At 47.1% G+C, this 19,910-nt stretch overlaps 1 protein-coding gene across 1 annotated transcript; it reads left to right on the top strand.

Annotated features, from left to right (window-relative positions):
* Positions 1-150: 150 nt before the first annotated feature.
* On the top strand, positions 151-16,205 carry LOC109980353 (sodium/calcium exchanger 3-like; the record flags this gene model as incomplete). Its single annotated transcript, XM_065952317.1, is given in 2 exon segments — positions 151-590; positions 14,335-16,205. A coding segment is annotated over 1 exon segment (1,784 nt), but the record flags the coding sequence as incomplete, so codon positions are not given.
* Between the last annotated feature and the right edge of the window lie 3,705 nt (positions 16,206-19,910).

Here is a 19,910-nt window from a genome sequence, read left to right as displayed (position 1 = left end):
ACCGGCACGCAGCTGACACGGTGTGTAGTAAGAACAGCAAAGCGTCGTTTGTTCAGGGAGGACAAGCCGAGGAAGAGGAGCATCTCCGCGACATCACAGATTTGCTGCGCAGAGAGAGGGGGGAGGAGAGCGCTGATTCACGGCTTGCAGGAGGACGGGCTCACTGGATCCATCTCCTATCTTAAAATACCGAGCCCCCCTCCAACGCCCCCTTCCTCCCCCTCCTCCTCCTCCTCCTCCTCCTCCTCCCTCGTCACTGACAGCTTTGCGACCCGGTCAATCCGTCAGACAGGGAGGATCCGGGGAGGAGGGCGCCGAGGCACGAGAGGACGAGAGGCGATCACCTCTGGACGGTTTGATCCAATCGCCGATACCGAGCAGGCTGGAGACCTGCCTCTCTACATGAGGACGACACAGGGGCTTCACCGGGGGGGTTTAGTCCGAGGAGGACGTTTGACTCAACAGATCCAAACAGCGGGATTATAATAAGACTGTTTGCAGACTGATCGAACCGGGAGAACGTTGAGAAAGGGGGCGGACAGGAAATCTATCGCAGTGTGACCGTTCACTCCCCGGAATACAAAATCCAGGTAGGTTTCATGATGCATGATGCAAACTGTCTGCTCATCTGTGTGTGCTCACACCTTCAGATACAAACAGAAGCTTTCCACTGAGATTCTAGTAACAGCTCTGGATGCGTTTGAACATCACGCAGCTGCAGAAACAGAGAGCTGCTCCGGTTTGGACCCTCACGGTGCAGCGCGCTCACATGGATCGTGATACCGTCTAATGGGTGTGCCTTTCAAATAATTGGAGTCTGTCAACGCAAGTATCTAATACCGGTTGTTACTGCCAGCCGAGCACATCCTGCTCCTGATTGGCTGAACACCTGGACAGTTTTTTTTCACATAAGGACAGAAACACGCGGATGTGTTACTTCAGGACATTTTGGACACGAGTGTTTCCTGAGGTCAGTCACGCGCATTAGTTTGAGCACGGAGGCCTTACGCAGCCTGTAAGACACCGTGCAGGGCCCACGGGTGCTCCGGCAGGGATTCCCCCCTCAGGTACCCGGATCTGAAGGCCTCCTGATGATTAATCAGCAACAGCTGAGGCTCTGTGTGTCTGCTGAGTCCATGTTTATGCGCATCTCAAATAGCGTCCTTAAACCAGAGCCTCTTCCCAAAATAGGGAAAGAGAAAGAGATCTGTGAGCAGAGCTGCTGCTCTCTACTCTCTACTCTCTACTCTCTACTCTCTACTCTCTACTCTCTGATCTCTACTCTCTACTCTCTACTCTCTACTCTCTACTCTCTACTCTCTGATCTCTACTCTCTACTCTCTACTCTCTGATCTCTACTCTCTACTCTCTACTCTCTGATCTCTACTCTCTACTCTCTACTCTCTGCTCACAGATCTCTACTCTCTGCTCACAGATCTCTGCTCTCTACTCTGCTCACAGATCTCTACTCTCTGCTCACAGATCTCTACTCTCTGCTCACAGATCTCTACTCTCTGCTCTGCTCACAGATCTCTGCTCTCTACTCACAGATCTCTACTCTCTGCTCACAGATCTCTACTCTCTACTCTGCTCACAGATCTCTACTCTCTGCTCACAGATCTCTACTCTCTGCTCACAGATCTCTACTCTCTGCTCACAGATCTCTACTCTCTGCTCTGCTCACAGATCTCTGCTCTCTACTCACAGATCTCTACTCTCTGCTCACAGATCTCTACTCTCTGCTCTGCTCACAGATCTCTGCTCTCTACTCACAGATCTCTGCTCTCTACTCACAGATCTCTACTCTCTGCTCACAGATCTCTACTCTCTACTCTGCTCACAGATCTCTACTCTCTACTCTGCTCACAGATCTCTACTCTCTACTCTGCTCACAGATCTCTGCTCTCTACTCACAGATCTCTACTCTCTGCTCACAGATCTCTACTCTCTGCTCACAGATCTCTACTCTCTGCTCACAGATCTCTGCTCTCTACTCTGCTCACAGATCTCTACTCTCTGCTCACAGATCTCTACTCTCTGCTCACAGATCTCTACTCTCTGCTCACAGATCTCTACTCTCTGCTCACAGATCTCTACTCTCTACTCTGCTCACAGATCTCTGCTCTCTACTCTGCTCACAGATCTCTACTCTCTGCTCACAGATCTCTACTCTCTGCTCACAGATCTCTACTCTCTGCTCACAGATCTCTACTCTCTGCTCACAGATCTCTACTCTCTGCTCACAGATCTCTACTCTCTGCTCTCAGATCTCTGCTCTCTACTCTGCTCACAGATCTCTACTCTCTGCTCACAGATCTCTACTCTCTACTCTGCTCACAGATCTCTACTCTCTACTCTCTGCTCTCTACTCTCAACTCTCTGCTTTCTACTCTCTGCTCTCTACTCTCTACTCTCTACTCTCTACTCTCTACTCTCTGCTTTCTGCTCTCTACTCTCTACTCTCTGCTTTCTACTCTCTGCTCTCTACTCTCTGATCTCTACTCTACTCTCTACTCTCTACTCTCTGATCTCTACTCTCTACTCTCTGCTCTCTACTCTCTGCTCTCTGATCTCTGATCTCTGATCTCTACTCTCTGATCTCTACTCTCTACTCTCTACTCTCTGATCTCTACTCTCTACTCTCTGCTCTCTGCTCTCTGATCTCTGATCTCTACTCTCTGATCTCTACTCTCTACTCTCTACTCTCTACTCTCTACTCTCTACTCTCTACTCTCTACTCTCTGATCTCTACTCTCTACTCTCTACTCTCTACTCTCTGCTCTCTACTCTCTACTCTCTACTCTCTACTCTCTACTCTCTACTCTCTGATCTCTGATCTCTACTCTCTGATCTCTGATCTCTGATCTCTACTCTCTGATCTCTACTCTCTGATCTCTACTCTCTGATCTCTGATCTCTGATCTCTACTCTCTGATCTCTACTCTCTACTCTCTACTCTCTACTCTCTACTCTCTGATCTCTACTCTCTACTCTCTACTCTCTACTCTCTACTCTCTACTCTCTGATCTCTACTCTCTACTCTCTGATCTCTACTCTCTACTCTCTACTCTCTACTCTCTACTCTCTGATCTCTGATCTCTACTCTCTACTCTCTACTCTCTACTCTCTGATCTCTACTCTCTACTCTCTACTCTCTGATCTCTGATCTCTACTCTCTACTCTCTACTCTCTGATCTCTACTCTCTACTCTCTACTCTCTACTCTCTGATCTCTACTCTCTACTCTCTACTCTCTACTCTCTGATCTCTGATCTCTGATCTCTACTCTCTGATCTCTACTCTCTACTCTCTACTCTCTACTCTCTACTCTCTGCTTTCTACTCTCTACTCTCTACTCTCTGCTTTCTACTCTCTACTCTCTACTCTCTACTCTCTACTCTCTGATCTCTACTCTCTACTCTCTACTCTCTACTTTCTACTCTCTGCTCTCTACTCTCTACTCTCTACTCTCTACTCTCTACTCTCTACTCTCTGATCTCTACTCTCTACTCTCTACTCTCTGCTTTCTACTCTCTACTCTCTACTCTCTACTCTCTGCTCTCTACTCTCTACTCTCTACTCTCTACTCTCTACTCTCTGCTCTCTACTCTCTACTCTCTACTCTCTACTCTCTACTCTCTACTCTCTGATCTCAACTCTCTGCTTTCTACTCTCTGCTCTCTACTCTCTACTCTCTACTCTCTACTCTCTGCTTTCTGCTCTCTACTCTCTACTCTCTGCTTTCTACTCTCTGCTCTCTACTCTCTGATCTCTACTCTACTCTCTACTCTCTACTCTCTGATCTCTACTCTCTACTCTCTGCTCTCTACTCTCTGCTCTCTGATCTCTGATCTCTGATCTCTGATCTCTGATCTCTACTCTCTGATCTCTACTCTCTGATCTCTACTCTCTGATCTCTACTCTCTGATCTCTACTCTCTACTCTCTACTCTCTGATCTCTACTCTCTACTCTCTACTCTCTACTCTCTGCTCTCTACTCTCTACTCTCTACTCTCTACTCTCTGATCTCTACTCTCTACTCTCTGATCTCTACTCTCTACTCTCTACTCTCTACTCTCTACTCTCTGATCTCTGATCTCTACTCTCTACTCTCTACTCTCTACTCTCTACTCTCTGATCTCTACTCTCTACTCTCTACTCTCTACTCTCTACTCTCTGATCTCTGATCTCTACTCTCTACTCTCTACTCTCTGATCTCTACTCTCTACTCTCTACTCTCTACTCTCTGATCTCTGATCTCTGATCTCTACTCTCTGATCTCTACTCTCTACTCTCTACTCTCTACTCTCTACTCTCTGATCTCTACTCTCTACTCTCTACTCTCTACTCTCTGATCTCTGATCTCTACTCTCTACTCTCTGATCTCTACTCTCTACTCTCTACTCTCTACTCTCTGCTTTCTACTCTCTACTCTCTACTCTCTGCTTTCTACTCTCTGCTCTCTACTCTCTGCTCTCTACTCTCTACTCTCTACTCTCTACTCTCTGATCTCTGATCTCTACTCTCTACTCTCTACTCTCTACTCTCTGATCTCTGATCTCTACTCTCTACTCTCTGATCTCTACTCTCTACTCTCTACTCTCTACTCTCTGCTTTCTACTCTCTACTCTCTACTCTCTGCTTTCTACTCTCTGCTCTCTACTCTCTGCTCTCTACTCTCTACTCTCTACTCTCTACTCTCTGATCTCTGATCTCTGCTTTCTACTCTCTACTCTCTACTCTCTGCTTTCTACTCTCTGCTCTCTACTCTCTGCTCTCTACTCTCTGCTCTCTACTCTCTACTCTCTACTCTCTGATCTCTGATCTCTGATCTCTACTCTCTACTCTCTACTCTCTGCTTTCTACTCTCTGCTCTCTACTCTCTACTCTCTACTCTCTACTCTCTACTCTCTACTCTCTGCTTTCTACTCTCTGCTCTCTACTCTCTGATCTCTACTCTACTCTCTACTCTCTGATCTCTACTCTCTACTCTCTGCTCTCTACTCTCTACTCTCTGATCTCTGATCTCTGATCTCTACTCTCTACTCTCTACTCTCTACTCTCTACTCTCTGATCTCTACTCTCTACTCTCTACTCTCTACTTTCTACTCTCTGCTCTCTACTCTCTACTCTCTACTCTCTACTCTCTACTCTCTACTCTCTGATCTCTACTCTCTACTCTCTACTCTCTGCTTTCTACTCTCTACTCTCTACTCTCTACTCTCTACTCTCTGATCTCTACTCTCTACTCTCTGCTCTCTGCTCTCTGCTCTCTGATCTCTACTCTCTACTCTCTGATCTCTGATCTCTACTCTCTACTCTCTACTCTCTACTCTCTACTCTCTACTCTCTACTCTCTACTCTCTACTCTCTGATCTCTACTCTCTACTCTCTGCTCTCTACTCTCTACTCTCTGCTCTCTGATCTCTACTCTCTACTCTCTGATCTCTACTCTCTACTCTCTACTCTACTCTCTACTCTCTGCTCACAGATCTCTACTCTCTACTCTCTGATCTCTACTCTCTACTCTCTACTCTCTACTCTACTCTCTACTCTCTACTCTCTGCTCTGCTCTGCTCACAGATCTCTACTGTCTACTCTCTACTCTCTACTCTCTGCTCACAGATCTCTACTCTCTACTCTCTACTCTCTACTCTCTGCTCACAGATCTCTACTCTCTACTCTCTACTCTCTGCTCACAGATCTCTACTCTCTACTCTCTACTCTCTACTCTCTGCTCTCTACTCTCTGCTCACAGATCTCTACTCTCTACTCTCTACTCTCTACTCTCTACTCTCTACTCTCTGCTCACAGATCTCTACTCTCTACTCTCTACTCTCTACTCTCTACTCTCTGCTCTCTACTCTCTGCTCACAGATCTCTACTCTCTACTCTCTACTCTCTACTCTCTACTCTCTACTCTCTACTCTCTGCTCACAGATCTCTACTCTCTACTCTCTACTCTCTACTCTCTACTCTCTGCTCACAGATCTCTACTCTCTACTCTCTACTCTCTACTCTCTGCTCTCTGCTCACAGATCTCTACTCTCTACTCTCTACTCTCTACTCTCTACTCTCTGCTCACAGATCTCTACTCTCTACTCTCTACTCTCTACTCTCTACTCTCTGCTCACAGATCTCTACTCTCTACTCTCTACTCTCTACTCTCTACTCTCTACTCTCTGCTCACAGATCTCTACTCTCTATTCTCTACTCTCTGCTCTCTACTCTCTGCTCACAGATCTCTACTCTCTACTCTCTGCTCACAGATCTCTACTCTCTACTCTCTACTCTCTACTCTTTACTCTCTACTCTCTGCTCACAGATCTCTACTCTCTATTCTCTACTCTCTGCTCTCTACTCTCTGCTCACAGATCTCTACTCTCTACTCTCTACTCTCTGCTCTCTGCTCACAGATCTCTACTCTCTACTCTCTACTCTCTACTCTCTGCTCTCTGCTCACAGATCTCTACTCTCTACTCTCTACTCTCTGCTCTCTGCTCACAGATCTCTACTCTCTACTCTCTACTCTCTACTCTCTACTCTCTACTCTCTACTCTCTGCTCTCTGCTCACAGATCTCTACTCTCTACTCTCTACTCTCTACTCTCTACTCTCTACTCTCTGCTCTCTGCTCACAGATCTCTACTCTCTACTCTCTACTCTCTACTCTCTACTCTCTACTCTCTGCTCACAGATCTCTACTCTCTACTCTCTACTCTCTGCTCTCTACTCTCTGCTCACAGATCTCTACTCTCTACTCTCTACTCTCTACTCTCTGCTCTCTACTCTCTGCTCACAGATCTCTACTCTCTACTCTCTACTCTCTACTCTCTACTCTCTACTCTCTGCTCACAGATCTCTACTCTCTACTCTCTACTCTCTACTCTCTACTCTCTACTGTCTACTCTCTGCTCACAGATCTCTACTCTCTACTCTCTACTCTCTACTCTCTGCTCTCTGCTCACAGATCTCTACTCTCTACTCTCTACTCTCTACTCTCTACTCTCTGCTCACAGATCTCTACTCTCTACTCTCTACTCTCTACTCTCTACTCTCTACTCTCTGCTCACAGATCTCTACTCTCTATTCTCTACTCTCTACTCTCTACTCTCTGCTCACAGATCTCTACTCTCTACTCTCTACTCTCTACTCTCTGCTCACAGATCTCTACTCTCTATTCTCTACTCTCTACTCTCTGCTCACAGATCTCTACTCTCTACTCTCTACTCTCTACTCTCTGCTCACAGATCTCTACTCTCTATTCTCTACTCTCTACTCTCTACTCTCTGCTCACAGATCTCTACTCTCTACTCTCTACTCTCTGCTCTCTACTCTCTACTCTCTGCTCACAGATCTCTACTCTCTACTCTCTACTCTCTACTCTCTGCTCACAGATCTCTACTCTCTACTCTCTACTCTCTGCTCACAGATCTCTACTCTCTACTCTCTACTCTCTGCTCACAGATCTCTACTCTCTGCTCTCTACTCTCTGCTCTGGGCTGAGTGTCTGCAGCAGTCTGGGGGTAAAGAGGAGCATGTAGATGTACCATCCAGAGGAACACTGAGTGTCTCATGTTGATCCATTAACTGCTCTAAAAAAGATATCACAGAAATGTCCCAAAGTCAGATTTCACCAAGGGAGTAATCAATTAAGACCCAATCAATCGATCACTGAAGCAATGATCATACAACACCGCGCTCTGAGCTCCTCCTCATCGCCCTCTGGTCTGAACACTTTAGCTTCTGAGTTTTTGCACATTAAGAAGTTACCTGAACAATTACCGTAAAACTTCTATTAGCCCGAGCTGTTATTGACTCGTTTGGTCTTATTGTGACTAATCATGCAAAATGAAAAGTTCAGTTTTTACAGTGTGGAGATGAGACGACTCAGCACGCCACACAGGTTTATTCACCATTATCCAGAGTCTCGACAGAACGTGTCATCTCGTGCGGTCAAACGTGAATTAAGAGGAAACAAACATGATGCTCATGCTAAATGTGGCTAGCTGTTAGCATTCAAACATTTTGTTCCAGCTCCTCTTCAGTTGGATTGTGCTTTCTGACGTCCATCGAACTTTATGCTTTGAGTTTGCTGTGGTTGCCATGGTTACATCAGTTGTGCTTCCTGCTTCAGTCAGCTTGCTTCCTGATTGGCTATCGTTCCCCTCAAATGACAATCCACAGCTCGACCGGGACTGGTTGAGCTGGCCTGATGGTCTGGAGGGGGGGATCAGGTCTGATGGTCTGGAGGGGGGGATCAGGTCTGATGGTCTGGAGGGGGGGATCAGGCCTGATGGTCTGGAGGGGGGGATCTGGTCTGATGGTCTGGAGGGGGGGATCTGGTCTGATGGTCTGGAGGGGGGGATCAGGCCTGATGGTCTGGAGGGGGGGGAATCAGGTCTGATGGTCTGGAGGGGGGGATCAGGTCTGATGGTCTGGAGGGGGGGGGATCAGGCCTGATGGTCTGGAGGGGGGGGATCAGGTCTGATGGTCTGGAGGGGGGGGGAATCAGGTCTGATGGTCTGGAGGGGGGGGATCAGGTCTGATGGTCTGGAGGGGGGGGGATCAGGCCTGATGATCTGGAGGGGGGGGATCAGGTCTGATGGTCTGGAGGGGGGGGATCAGGTCTGATGGTCTGGAGGGGGGGAATCCGGTCTGATGGTCTGGAGGGGGGGGGGGGATCAGCTGTCACCAGGTCGGCCTGTTTGATGTGAACAGAGAAATACCTGCTGACCTCCAGCTGACGGGGACGCTATGATGTAGCTGTTAGCGAGCTCGTGTTTGTTGGTGGTGCTGAGGCGTGCGTGCGTGCGTGCGTGCGTGCGTGCGTGCGTGCGTGCGTGCGTGCGTGCGTGCGTGCGTGCGTGCGTGCGTGTGCGTGTGCGTGTGTGTGTGCGTGCGTGCGTGCGTGAACAGGTTCTGCTTTTATTATAAATAAATCAAACTGGATTTCTCTTTTGGGGTGAAAGCTCTAAACCTGTCTTTCAAAGTTCAAAGTTCACGATGCAGTTTCAGGTTACAGCAAAAATACGACTGATGGATTAAATGGATTTGATCTTCCAGCCGTTAGCGCCCGACGTCTCTTCACAGCTTCCTCTGCATCGCTCAACAGAAAGTCTCCTGCTGTGAGGAACATCTCAGGGTCCGGCTGCCTGAATGTGTGAACACGTCTTTTTCTTTCCCATCAGATTCGACTCAGTGATCTGTGTGTTTGTGTTTCTCTCTGCTGATTCAGATATTTGAAGTTCCTCCTCATCACTTTTTCTGCTCTGCACTCCAACATGTCTGCTGCATCCTTCATAATAACGTTTCATCGTTTTCCTTCATGTTCTTGAAGTTATGAAAAGACGACATAATAACGCCATCAGTGATGCAATTACTCGTACCTATGAAGCATTAAATTGAGAATATTATGAATCATCTTCCTCAGAATAGATGAATCTGTTAATGTGTGAGTTTCTCTGCACGCTGAAGGTGTGTGTTCAGGTTTCACAGTAAAGCTCGTTTCTGTGTGTCTCCAAACTGACCACAGTTCAGTCTGGATGAAAGAGAATCCACAAACACCGGCTCACCGGAGTTCTTTTAAAAGTCCTTCAATGCAGAGCGACGTAATAAGAAATCTGCATTACACGGCATCACATCTGCCTTTTAATGGAGGCTTTTATCCAAAGTGCCCAGAAGAGCCACGAGTGAGCTGTGCACACGTCTGAGTGCAGGCGAGCCCGGAGGTATCAAACCTCCAACCACCAGTCAGAACACAAGAAACCACTTTCAGCTGCAAAACGTGGAACCACTCAAACTAAATTTAGATCAACAAAAGTAAAAACGAGACGTGATCCTCGAGGTGGATCCAGGACGCTGTGAGTCCTTTAAACTCTGCGAGGACTGAACGTGTGTGTCAGAGTCCTGGAGGTGTGGACGGCAGCAGAGAGGGGACAAATGTCATACAGGTGTTGGGTCATCTTCTCCAGAGCCACTTCTTCAGAGTCTGGTGTAAATTGTCTTTAGGTCCTGACAGAAATGAATAACTCATGTTCTCTGAAAAAGGAACAAAGAAAATCCATCATCTGTATCAGTTTGTAAGTCTGTAAAAACTTCAACCAATGTCTGCCACGAGGTACCAATCTGATGAACCAATCAGACGCCTCCCTGTCTCCCTTGCTCTCCACCACTTGCTGTGCTCTAGCTCAGTGTTTCCCAAACTTTTTTTCTGGTGACCCACTTTTTCAGAGATACAAGCCATGGCGACCCAATCCAAAATATGTCTAATCTATATATAATTTGACAGGTTAACTGTGCAAAGAAAGGTTCTTTAATCATGTTTCTGCATCATCTTACATCTTTTGTACAAATATTTGACAAATGCATCACAACTTTGCACACGTTTTTGTTAGACTTACAATTTGAAAATACTTTTAAAGAATGGAATAAATGCATTTAACAGGTCACCTGATTTGATTTCATACCTTCACCAAAATAATGAACACATTTTTAAGTCTAGCCTACTTTACAACTCAACAATCACAAAACAAAGTGCTCATACACCGGATTTAACAAATTAGCTTTCTCGCTTCATTCTAAGAGAAATACAAACATTCACTAATATGAAAAACACAATTTTTGTCAAATTCATAACTATTTACTAGCTTGTGAATAAATTCAGCTCATTCAGCAAAACATCAAACAATAAATAACAAACAATCGATTCCCCATCAAATTAGCCCATTTTGGATTATATTTATGTCAAATATAACTATCTTTTTAGGCCTACTCCAAATATATTATTGTGCAGTTGTGCACATGTTTTTCTTTTTAGTTTTAGTTACATTTTTAGTGTGACAGGTGAGCCTGCTTGCTTTTCAGAATTATATCCCAGTCCGGTGTACAAGATGAGAGAGCAACCCGCATGGGGTGCAGCGTCCAGGCTGTTTCTTTGTGTACACAGAGAATCCCACTTCACATTTGTATGTGCTTGTGAAAGGGATGAGAAGCAAAATAGCAGACTTACTCAGGACAGGATACTCAGATGTGATGCTTATCCAGAATGAAGATAACGGCATGCGTTCATGTCTCTTTTTCAGCGTGACATCACAGCACAGCTGTAACAGCTCCGTTTCTGCAGCTGGTGACAGTCCAAGATCCAACAGTGACTCCGGACTTTCGTACTCAAAGGGGTTTTGAATCCACCTTTTATCACTCAACTTTTCAAATCTTTCTTTTGGAAAAAAGCGATCAAAGTTATCAATGAGTGCACCCAGGTGTGTCTGAATTAGTGACATTGTTTTCCTCTGAGTGCTGTAAAAAAGTAGGAAACATATAGTAGCTTGGCTTTGGTTGTTTGAATCGCGCAAGCCACAGCTTCAGTGACTTTTGAAAATCAATTACATGTTTCCAGTTACGGAGAACATGGTCGTGGTGTCCCTGCAGCTTCAGATTCAGCTCGTTGAGAGATGAAAACATGTCCGCCAGATATGACAATGTGAGAAGCCAATCATCAGTGAACAAATCGGTGAGGGGGGACTACTTCTTGTTGAGGAAAGCATGAATTTCGTTTCTTAGTTCATACATTCTTGTAAGAACTCTTCCTTTGGACAGCCAGCACACTTCTGTGTGATACAGTAAGTGTGTGTGTTCTGCTCCCATGTCAACACACATCTGGTCAAAAAGCCGGTTGTTGAGTGCGTTGCCTTTAATAAAGTTCACAACACGAACAACTTTCAGTACCTTTTCGAGACCTGCAGGCATTCCTTTGCATGCCAGTGCATGTCTGTGAATGGAACAATGGTTCCAGACATTGTCGTTTCCAGCTTCCTCCTCAATTCTCTTCACAACACCACTGTTTCTTCCCGCCTTGCTGCCCCATCACTCCTTATTCCTTTACAATTGGCCCAGTCAGGTGAGCACTTTGTAACCACATCGTTCAGCACATCAAATATTTGTTCACCTGTCGTACCGGTGGGGATATTCAGGCAATTTAGTGAAAACATTCTGAAAACTAATTTGGTGACCCATAAAAAATCTCTGGAGACCCCCCACCCGGGTCGGGACCCGGACTTTGGGAATGATTGCTCTAGCTCACACTCAAAGCTCGTCACCGATGACTTTAGGAGTTTATACTGAGAGTTTACTGACCGCTAAATGAGACATGAGACGACGTAGTTTCTACACAATGACAGAGATGATCTGAGGTCCACTTCTGGAGAGACAGCGCTCTGTGCGTGTAAGTGAGGGGGCGTGGCTTTAGAGGGAGCACAGAGGGGAGGGGGTGCAGACGGAGCACTGAGGGAATGCTACTTTCAAAATCATGCTAGTTTTAGAAAATTACCAACCCTGCCTTTAATTCTGTAAGTTTAAGAGTTAAAGCAGCGTCCGTCCTAAAATTCATTGAGCAGACACTTTTATCCAAAGTGCTGAAAGGAAGTGACCAGCGGTGCTGACAGGAAGTGACCAGAGGCAGAGCTCTACATTGACGGCTGTTCTTGAGAGTTCTCGTCAGTATAGAATCCGTCTTCAAACCGTTCATCCTCTCTGTCTTCTCTCCTCCTCACGCTCTCTTTACTCCGGCTGCAGCTGTTAGCATCAACAGAACTGTCGAGTCGCGTTTCTTAATAACTGCAGACGTCCGTTCGGATGATTCTCCGGACTTCTTCTCGTCCTTCCTGTGATGCTGCTCTCTCAGTGTGTAATGAATGTGGATGGCACATCTGTACTCTTTGTTTTCACTTTGCCTCCTGACTCCCCTCTGCTCTCTCTTTTGCCAGTTTGACATTTTGGACAGTGCTTAGTTTGGCTGCATTGCACGCCTGCTGAGCGAGCGGTTTGGTTCAGAGCCGGGTATTACCTCGGAGGTTTCACACCATCACGCTCAAGTCCACATTATCAGACGCACGCCACCACATCGAAACCTTCAAATAAACTTTATGACAGGAAATGAGTCCACAGGCTGTGAATTTATTAAACTAATGTCAGTGATCACACGATGAGTTAAAGGAACTCTGAAAGTGTGGTTAATGTTTAGCAGGCACACAATCCACATTAATCAGGTCCTCAGCCTTTATTTTGCTATCGTTGGAGTCACCCTCTAGTGGCCATTAGTGAGAAAACAGGTTAAAGGGATTGGCTTCACTTTGGGTTACGTCTTCTATACAGGCCTACGGGGCAGGTCCTACACTCTGTGACTTTCTGGATTGGGGTTTCTGATCGGGTCGTATCGAGCTGTAGAGTCACTTTGTATCACAGGAATGTATCAGAGGCATCATCACTGAAGTGTAGGACGAACCACTCAGTAAACTGAGCTGAGTTTCAACATTTTTCAGTTTCAGACCTAATCATCTGAGGACTCCAATCCTTCATCCTTTGAATTATTTTATCCAAAATAACATCCATGTGCAGCTTCTTGTTAAGGTGCTGCTCATCCTATCCTGGACTAACTTTGTTTTATTAAAATGAATCCCAGTCACCGTTAGTGACCATTAGTAAAACACATCTCAGTGGAAGATCTCAGTGCGTGTAGGCAGAGGGCATCACTTCTAGCTCCCTTGCAGTATCCAAAGGCATGCCCCAGGGATCAGTCCTGGGACCACTACTCTTCACATTTTATATATCAATAGTCTCGATCAAAATGTTATTAATGCAAATTTCCACTTTTATGCTGATGACACTGTGATATACTGCTCTGCATCAGGCCCTTTGTCAGCTACAACTTGCTTTTAATACTGTACAATGTACCTTGTGTGACTTAAAACTTGTGCTGAATGCTGATAAAACGAAACTCATGATGTTCTCAAACTCCAAGTCAAAGCCACTGAACCTTCCTGCGACCCCCCTGCTTTCAGGGCGTTCAAGTATGCTGCTCCCTCTTCTTGGAATCGGTTGGGAGATACTTTAAATCTTCGGGGGCTGGTTTCCTTGAAGGTTCAAAGGTTGTCTTGAAGATCTGACTGTAGGTGTTTTAGCTAACTCGTATTGCCCTTTTTGATCGTTTTGTTGCTGATGACTTATGACAGATTCTGATGAATGGTTATTTTTGTGATTCTTGTATTCAAGTGTTTTATGTCTGAAACCCTGTAATTGTGCAGCTGCCTGTCTTGGCCAGGACGCTCTTGTAGAAGAGATTTTTAATCTCAATGAGACTTTTTCCTGGTTAAATTAAAAAAAAAACATATTCAGTGAGTAGTGATGCATTAATCTGTATGGGTAAAAAATGAATTCCACCATGTTGGTTTTATTTAACCACAGTTATCTGTGTCTGAATGTTGTTTGTATCATGTGAGAGTAAACTCATAATGTTTTAACATCCCTGTAATCCCTGTGGTTTCTTCCTCTTGTCCTCAGGTGGTGGGTGGAGAAACGGCACAGCTCAGTGCTGGATCCCAGAGGGACTATCAGTGTGGTAAGGACCCTTGAGACGAAGGAGGGTGCATGGAGGGTTCAAGGCCTGTAAACCCGGGGTCGACAGCCGGCCTCTGGTTGGGGCTGGTCTCTGTGACTGTAGCCTTCCTTTGTACAGAGGCCCGGACCACCCCGAGCCCTCTGCTGACTCCCAGCAATGCCACCTGTGAGGGGAACTCAAAGTGCAGACCCGGGATTATCCTTCCCATCTGGTACCCCGAGGACCCCTCCATGGGGGACAAGATCGCGCGGGTCATCGTTTACTTTGTGGCCATGATCTACATGTTCCTGGGAGTGTCCATCATTGCCGACCGCTTCATGGCGGCAATCGAGGTCATCACGTCCCAGGAGAAGGAAATTATCATCAAAAGGCCCAATGGGGAAACGACCACCACCACAATCCGGGTTTGGAATGAAACGGTGTCGAACCTCACCCTCATGGCCTTGGGCTCGTCCGCCCCTGAGATCATGCTCTCTGTAATCGAGGTTTGTGGACATGGGTTCGAAGCCGGTGAGCTCGGGCCGTCAACGATTGTTGGCAGTGCGGCCTTCAACATGTTCGTCATCATCGGCATCTGTGTGTCGGTCATTCCCCAAGGAGAGGTACGCAAAGTCAAACACCTCAGAGTGTTCTTTGTCACGGCGGGCTGGAGCATCTTTGCGTACATCTGGCTCTACATGATCCTGGCCGTGTTCTCTCCAAACGAGGTCCAGGTGTGGGAGGGTCTGCTCACCCTGGCCTTCTTCCCCATATGTGTGATCTTAGCCTGGATCGCAGACAGACGACTGCTCTTCTACAAGTTCATGCACAAGAAGTACCGCACCGATAAGCACCGGGGGGTCATCATCGAGACGGAGACCGAGCGCACCAAGGGCATCGAGATGGACGGCAAGATGGTCAACTCTCACTTCATGGACGGCGGCGGCGCGGCCAGCAATCTCATTGGCTTGATCGAGACCAAAGAAGTGGACGAGTCCCGACGGGACATGATCCGCATCCTGAAGGACCTCAAGCAGAAGCATCCGGAGAAAGAGTTGGATCAGCTGGTTGAGATGGCCAACTACTACGCTCTGTCGCACCAGCAGAAGAGTCGCGCCTTCTACCGCATCCAGGCCACTCGCATGATGACGGGCGCCGGGAACATCCTGAAGAAGCACGTCGCAGAGCAGGCGAAGAAGAGCACCAGCGTGCAGGAGGTGCACGTCGAGGAGCCCGAGGAGTACGTGTCTCGGATTGCGTTCGAGCCTGCCGTCTACCAGTGCCTGGAGAACTGCGGCGCCGCCATTCTGACCATCACCAGGAAGGGCGGGGACATCAACAAGACGATCTATGTGGATTACAAGACAGAGGACGGCTCGGCCAACGCTGGGGCGGACTACGAGTTCTCAGAGGGGACGGTGGTCTTCAAACCCGGAGAGATGTTCAAGGAAATCAGCATCGGCATCATCGACGACGACATCTTTGAAGAAGACGAGCACTTCTTCGTCAGGGTCAGTAACCTCCGCGTCCTGGAGACCGAGGACGAGGTGCTTTCTGCCAACAGTCTCCCCTACCCGAAGGCCATGCTGGGCTTCCCCACCGTCGCCACCGTCACCATCCTGGACGACGATCACTCTGGGATCTTCACCTTTGAGAGCGGCGCGGCTCACATCAGCGAGAGCATCGGCGTTATGGAAGTGAAAGTGATAAGGACTTCTGGAGCGAGGGGGACGGTCATCGTGCCTTATCACACCGTGGAAGGACTCGCCAAAGGAGGAGGAGAGGACTTTGAGGACACCTACGGGGAACTGGAGTTCAAGAACGACGAGACCTGGTAAGACAGCAACGCTTTACTTTGAATGCTTGTTGGTGGTTGATTTGATATTTGTGTTGCCTCTTTCAAAATCCACAAAGATTATTGAAGTTCAGTTTCATATTTTCTGTGTTCCTTCCGTCGATTTGTGCTTCAGAAAAGTGAAAAGCTGTTGGATGCTGATAAACAGGATGTGATTGTTTAGCTTAGTGCCTCAGTCTGTGAATACTTTTTGTTGAGGAAATTATTAAGAACTTGACTTCACACAGTAAGACTCAGTAGACTCGTTGATGAAAGTTTATACAAGAATACTCAGAGCAGAGATGGAGTAGCAAGAACACTTCTGCTGCTGTGTCCCTGCTATCCCAATTCTCCCAAACTCTTCGACAGACTTTGAATATATAGAAAATACATTATTGACGTCAGAGTCACACTGACCGAAACTAATCTGTGATAACAATTTGGAACAGACACTAAGTCTTACACATATATACAGGAGATGCATTTTTTCTAATCTTCAGTTCTTGTTGAATGTGTTGATAATTAAAGTGACAGATTGTGTTGTTGTGCTATTGACGGAGTTTATTGTTGATGCCCTTAAATTAATCTTTTCATGGCTCATTAGTGGAACAGAGGTTATAGTAACATCTCAGGATTGGCTGTGGGGGGGGGGGGGGGGGGGGGAGCAGGGGGCCAAGATCTGTTCACAGGGCCCGGATAAATCCTGGAGCCGCCCCTGCAGAGCGTACCCTCTCATCTGAGCGTGCACTGTACATCCCATTGTTTTCCTGTCGAGGGATTTTGCTCTTATCAGGATGCAGTCCTATGTGTCGCATGCAAAAAAGGATTCAACTTTGGGATTCGTCACACAACTATGACACCAGGGAGTCCTGAAGTAACCTCCCCCTCCTGCTTCTCTAATCCCTGCTGGTTTTGTTTGTCAAACTCTGAATTTTTTATTCTTTTCTCCTTCCTGTCTGCTCCAATCGAGCGAGCTCACTAAGAGCAGGATAACAAAGAGAGAAATATAACGTCATGTCAGAGGCCGGGCTCAGTCCTGCGCAGTGATCCGTGTGCAGCAGTGTGTTTTAGGTGAGTAGGCAGAGTTTGTCGTCGTGATTGACAAAGCTGCAGGTTTGTGGGGGCAGCCATGCTGTAAGAGTGTACAGTATGGGAGTAAGCTCTGATGAGTAATGGTGATGTTTTTATGTAAATTGCGTATGTTGTGTTGCCTCGTCAGCTGGACCATCTGCACTACACAACACCTAGGCGTTCAGCTGAGTGGGCACGTTTGGCTGTGTTGTAATGAGAGCAGCATACTGAACCATTTTACACAAAACATCCAGCAGTGAGGGGGATTCCAGGTCCTTAAAGCGAGCTGGATCCGTCAACTCAGCAGTAACAAACATCTCTCTTTAGGCTCTTCTTTTAGCACTCAGTCAGATTCAGCTTTCTTTGCCTTATTAGTGATGCATGCACATATATCTGTTAAAGTCAGGGTTGGTCATCTTCTCCAGATCCACTTCTTCAGATTCTGGTGTAAATTGTCTTCAGGTCCTGACAGAAATTAATAACTCATGTTCTCTGAAAAAGGAACAAAGAAAATCCATCATCTGTATCAGTTTGTAAGTCTGTAAAAACGTCAACCAATGTCTGCCACGAGGGTACCAATCTGATGAACCAATCAGACGCCTCCCTGTCTCCCTGCTCGCTCTCTACCCCATGGCGTGCTCTAGCTCACACTCAAAGCTCGTCACCGATGACTTCAGGAGTTTAAACTGTGAGTTTACTGACCGCTGAATGAGACATGAGATGACGTAGTTTCTACACAATGAGATGAGCTGAGGTCCGTGTGTGTAAGTGAGGGGGGCGGGGCTTATGAGGGAGCAAAGGGGGGGGTGTGCAGACGAAGCACTGTGGGAATGCTACTTTATAAATCATGCTGGTTTTCAAACATTACCAACCCTGCCTTTAAGAGAGGTATTTATATGTCCAAGCTAGCGGAAACACCAGGCGAGTAAAAGGGGGCGGGCCTTAAATTGGAAGGAGCTTTTATTTGAAGTTTTACAGTTTTTACAGTAAGCTTTATCTTTTAAAGAATACAAAAATGTAACGTCATGTTCCATCAAGAAATGGTCTCTCTTTGGTCTGTGAAGTCACTCGCTCATTTAGCTCAAATCTTTTTTGTGTCTCTGATCTTTAATTCGACCATGTGAGCAGATTCCTCCTCGTCTGAAATGTCGATTTGTTTATTTCACAGCTTGCATCGGCTCGTGTCTCACACGTCGGTCTGCAGGCTCTGAATCAAAGTGACATGCACCCGCGGCATCCCCCCCCCCCCCATCAGATCCCTCTTAGCCTGTTGGGCTCTGCACTCCGGGGTCCTCAGGGCTAAAGCAGCCCAGGAAGCTGGCGGTGGCGAGGGGTGATCAGCGTGCTCTTGGGGCTCTGCTTGATTTATGTGAGTGATGCATTGTGGGTCGGGCCTGAAGGCTGCAGAGGGGAGAGATGTGCAGGAGATGATCATCGTGTTGTTAGTGAATGCTGCTCCATCGTCTTAAAGGTCGAATAATTATCACTTCAGAACATTTCATATTTTTCAGTCAAAGAGATCAAACACACGTGTCGGGTTATGATCAGACGTTTGCGCAAACTGAAAATAATGAGTGTTTGTAAAACTTGTGATTTTGGAGAAGAAGCAGCTTTTATGGCTGAATTCATTAAAACGCTTATCTGTGTTAAAGAGGCGGAGCTTCAGGGGCGAGGTGAGGTGACACAATGACATGCTAAATGGACCTGAGCTTCTGACCCCTCAAAACGCTTTCACACATCAGGTCCCACCTGAAACCAGAGCGATCCAGGTTCAGCACCATGGACAGCGAGCAGCGGCCTCCTCATCATGAGTCATCACTGAAATTAAAGTAACCGGGACGGGGCCTAGTGGTTAATGTGTGCACTAAATGTACAGAGGCTGTACTCCTCAAGCGGGCAGCCTGGGTTTGATACAGACTTGCATGTCATTCCCCCCCCTCTCTCTCTGCCTTGCTCTCGCTCTCTCTCTCTCTCTTTCTGCCTCGCTCTCTCTCTCTCTCTTTCTGCCTCGCTCTCTCTCTCTCTCTCTCTCTCTGCCTCGCTCTCGCTCTCTCTCTCTCTCTCTGCCTCGCTCTCGCTCTCTCTCTCTCTCTTTCTGCCTCGCTCTCTCTCTCTCTGCCTCGCTCTCTCTCTCTCTCTTTCTGCCTCGCTCTCTCTCTCTCTCTCTGCCTCGCTCTCTCTCTCTCTCTTTCTGCCTCGCTCTCTCTCTCTCTCTCTGCCTCGCTCTCTCTCTCTCTCTTTCTGTCTCTCTCTCTCTCTCTCTCTCTCTGTCTCTCTCTCTCTCTTTCTTTGTCTCTCTTTCTGCCTCGCTCTCTCTCTCTCTCTCTCTCTCTCTCTGCCTCGCTCTCTCTCTCTCTCTCTCTCTTTCTGCCTCGCTCTCTCTCTCTCTCTTTCTGCCTCGCTCTCTCTCTCTCTCTTTCTGCCTCGCTCTCTCTCTCTCTCTCTCTCTCTGCCTCGCTCTCTCTCTCTCTCTCTCTCTCTGCCTCGCTCTCGCTCTCTCTCTCTGCCTCGCTCTCGCTCTCTCTCTCTCTCTTTCTGCCTCGCTCTCTCTCTCTCTCTGCCTCGCTCTCTCTCTCTCTCTTTCTGCCTCGCTCCTCTCTCTCTCTCTCTGCCTCGCTCTCTCTCTCTCTCTTT

The sequence above is a fragment of the Labrus bergylta genome, unplaced genomic scaffold, assembly GCF_963930695.1.
Source record: "Labrus bergylta unplaced genomic scaffold, fLabBer1.1 SCAFFOLD_216, whole genome shotgun sequence".
NCBI classification, from domain to species: Eukaryota; Metazoa; Chordata; class Actinopteri; order Labriformes; family Labridae; genus Labrus; species Labrus bergylta.
This window is presented reverse-complemented; position numbering and strand designations above follow the sequence as displayed.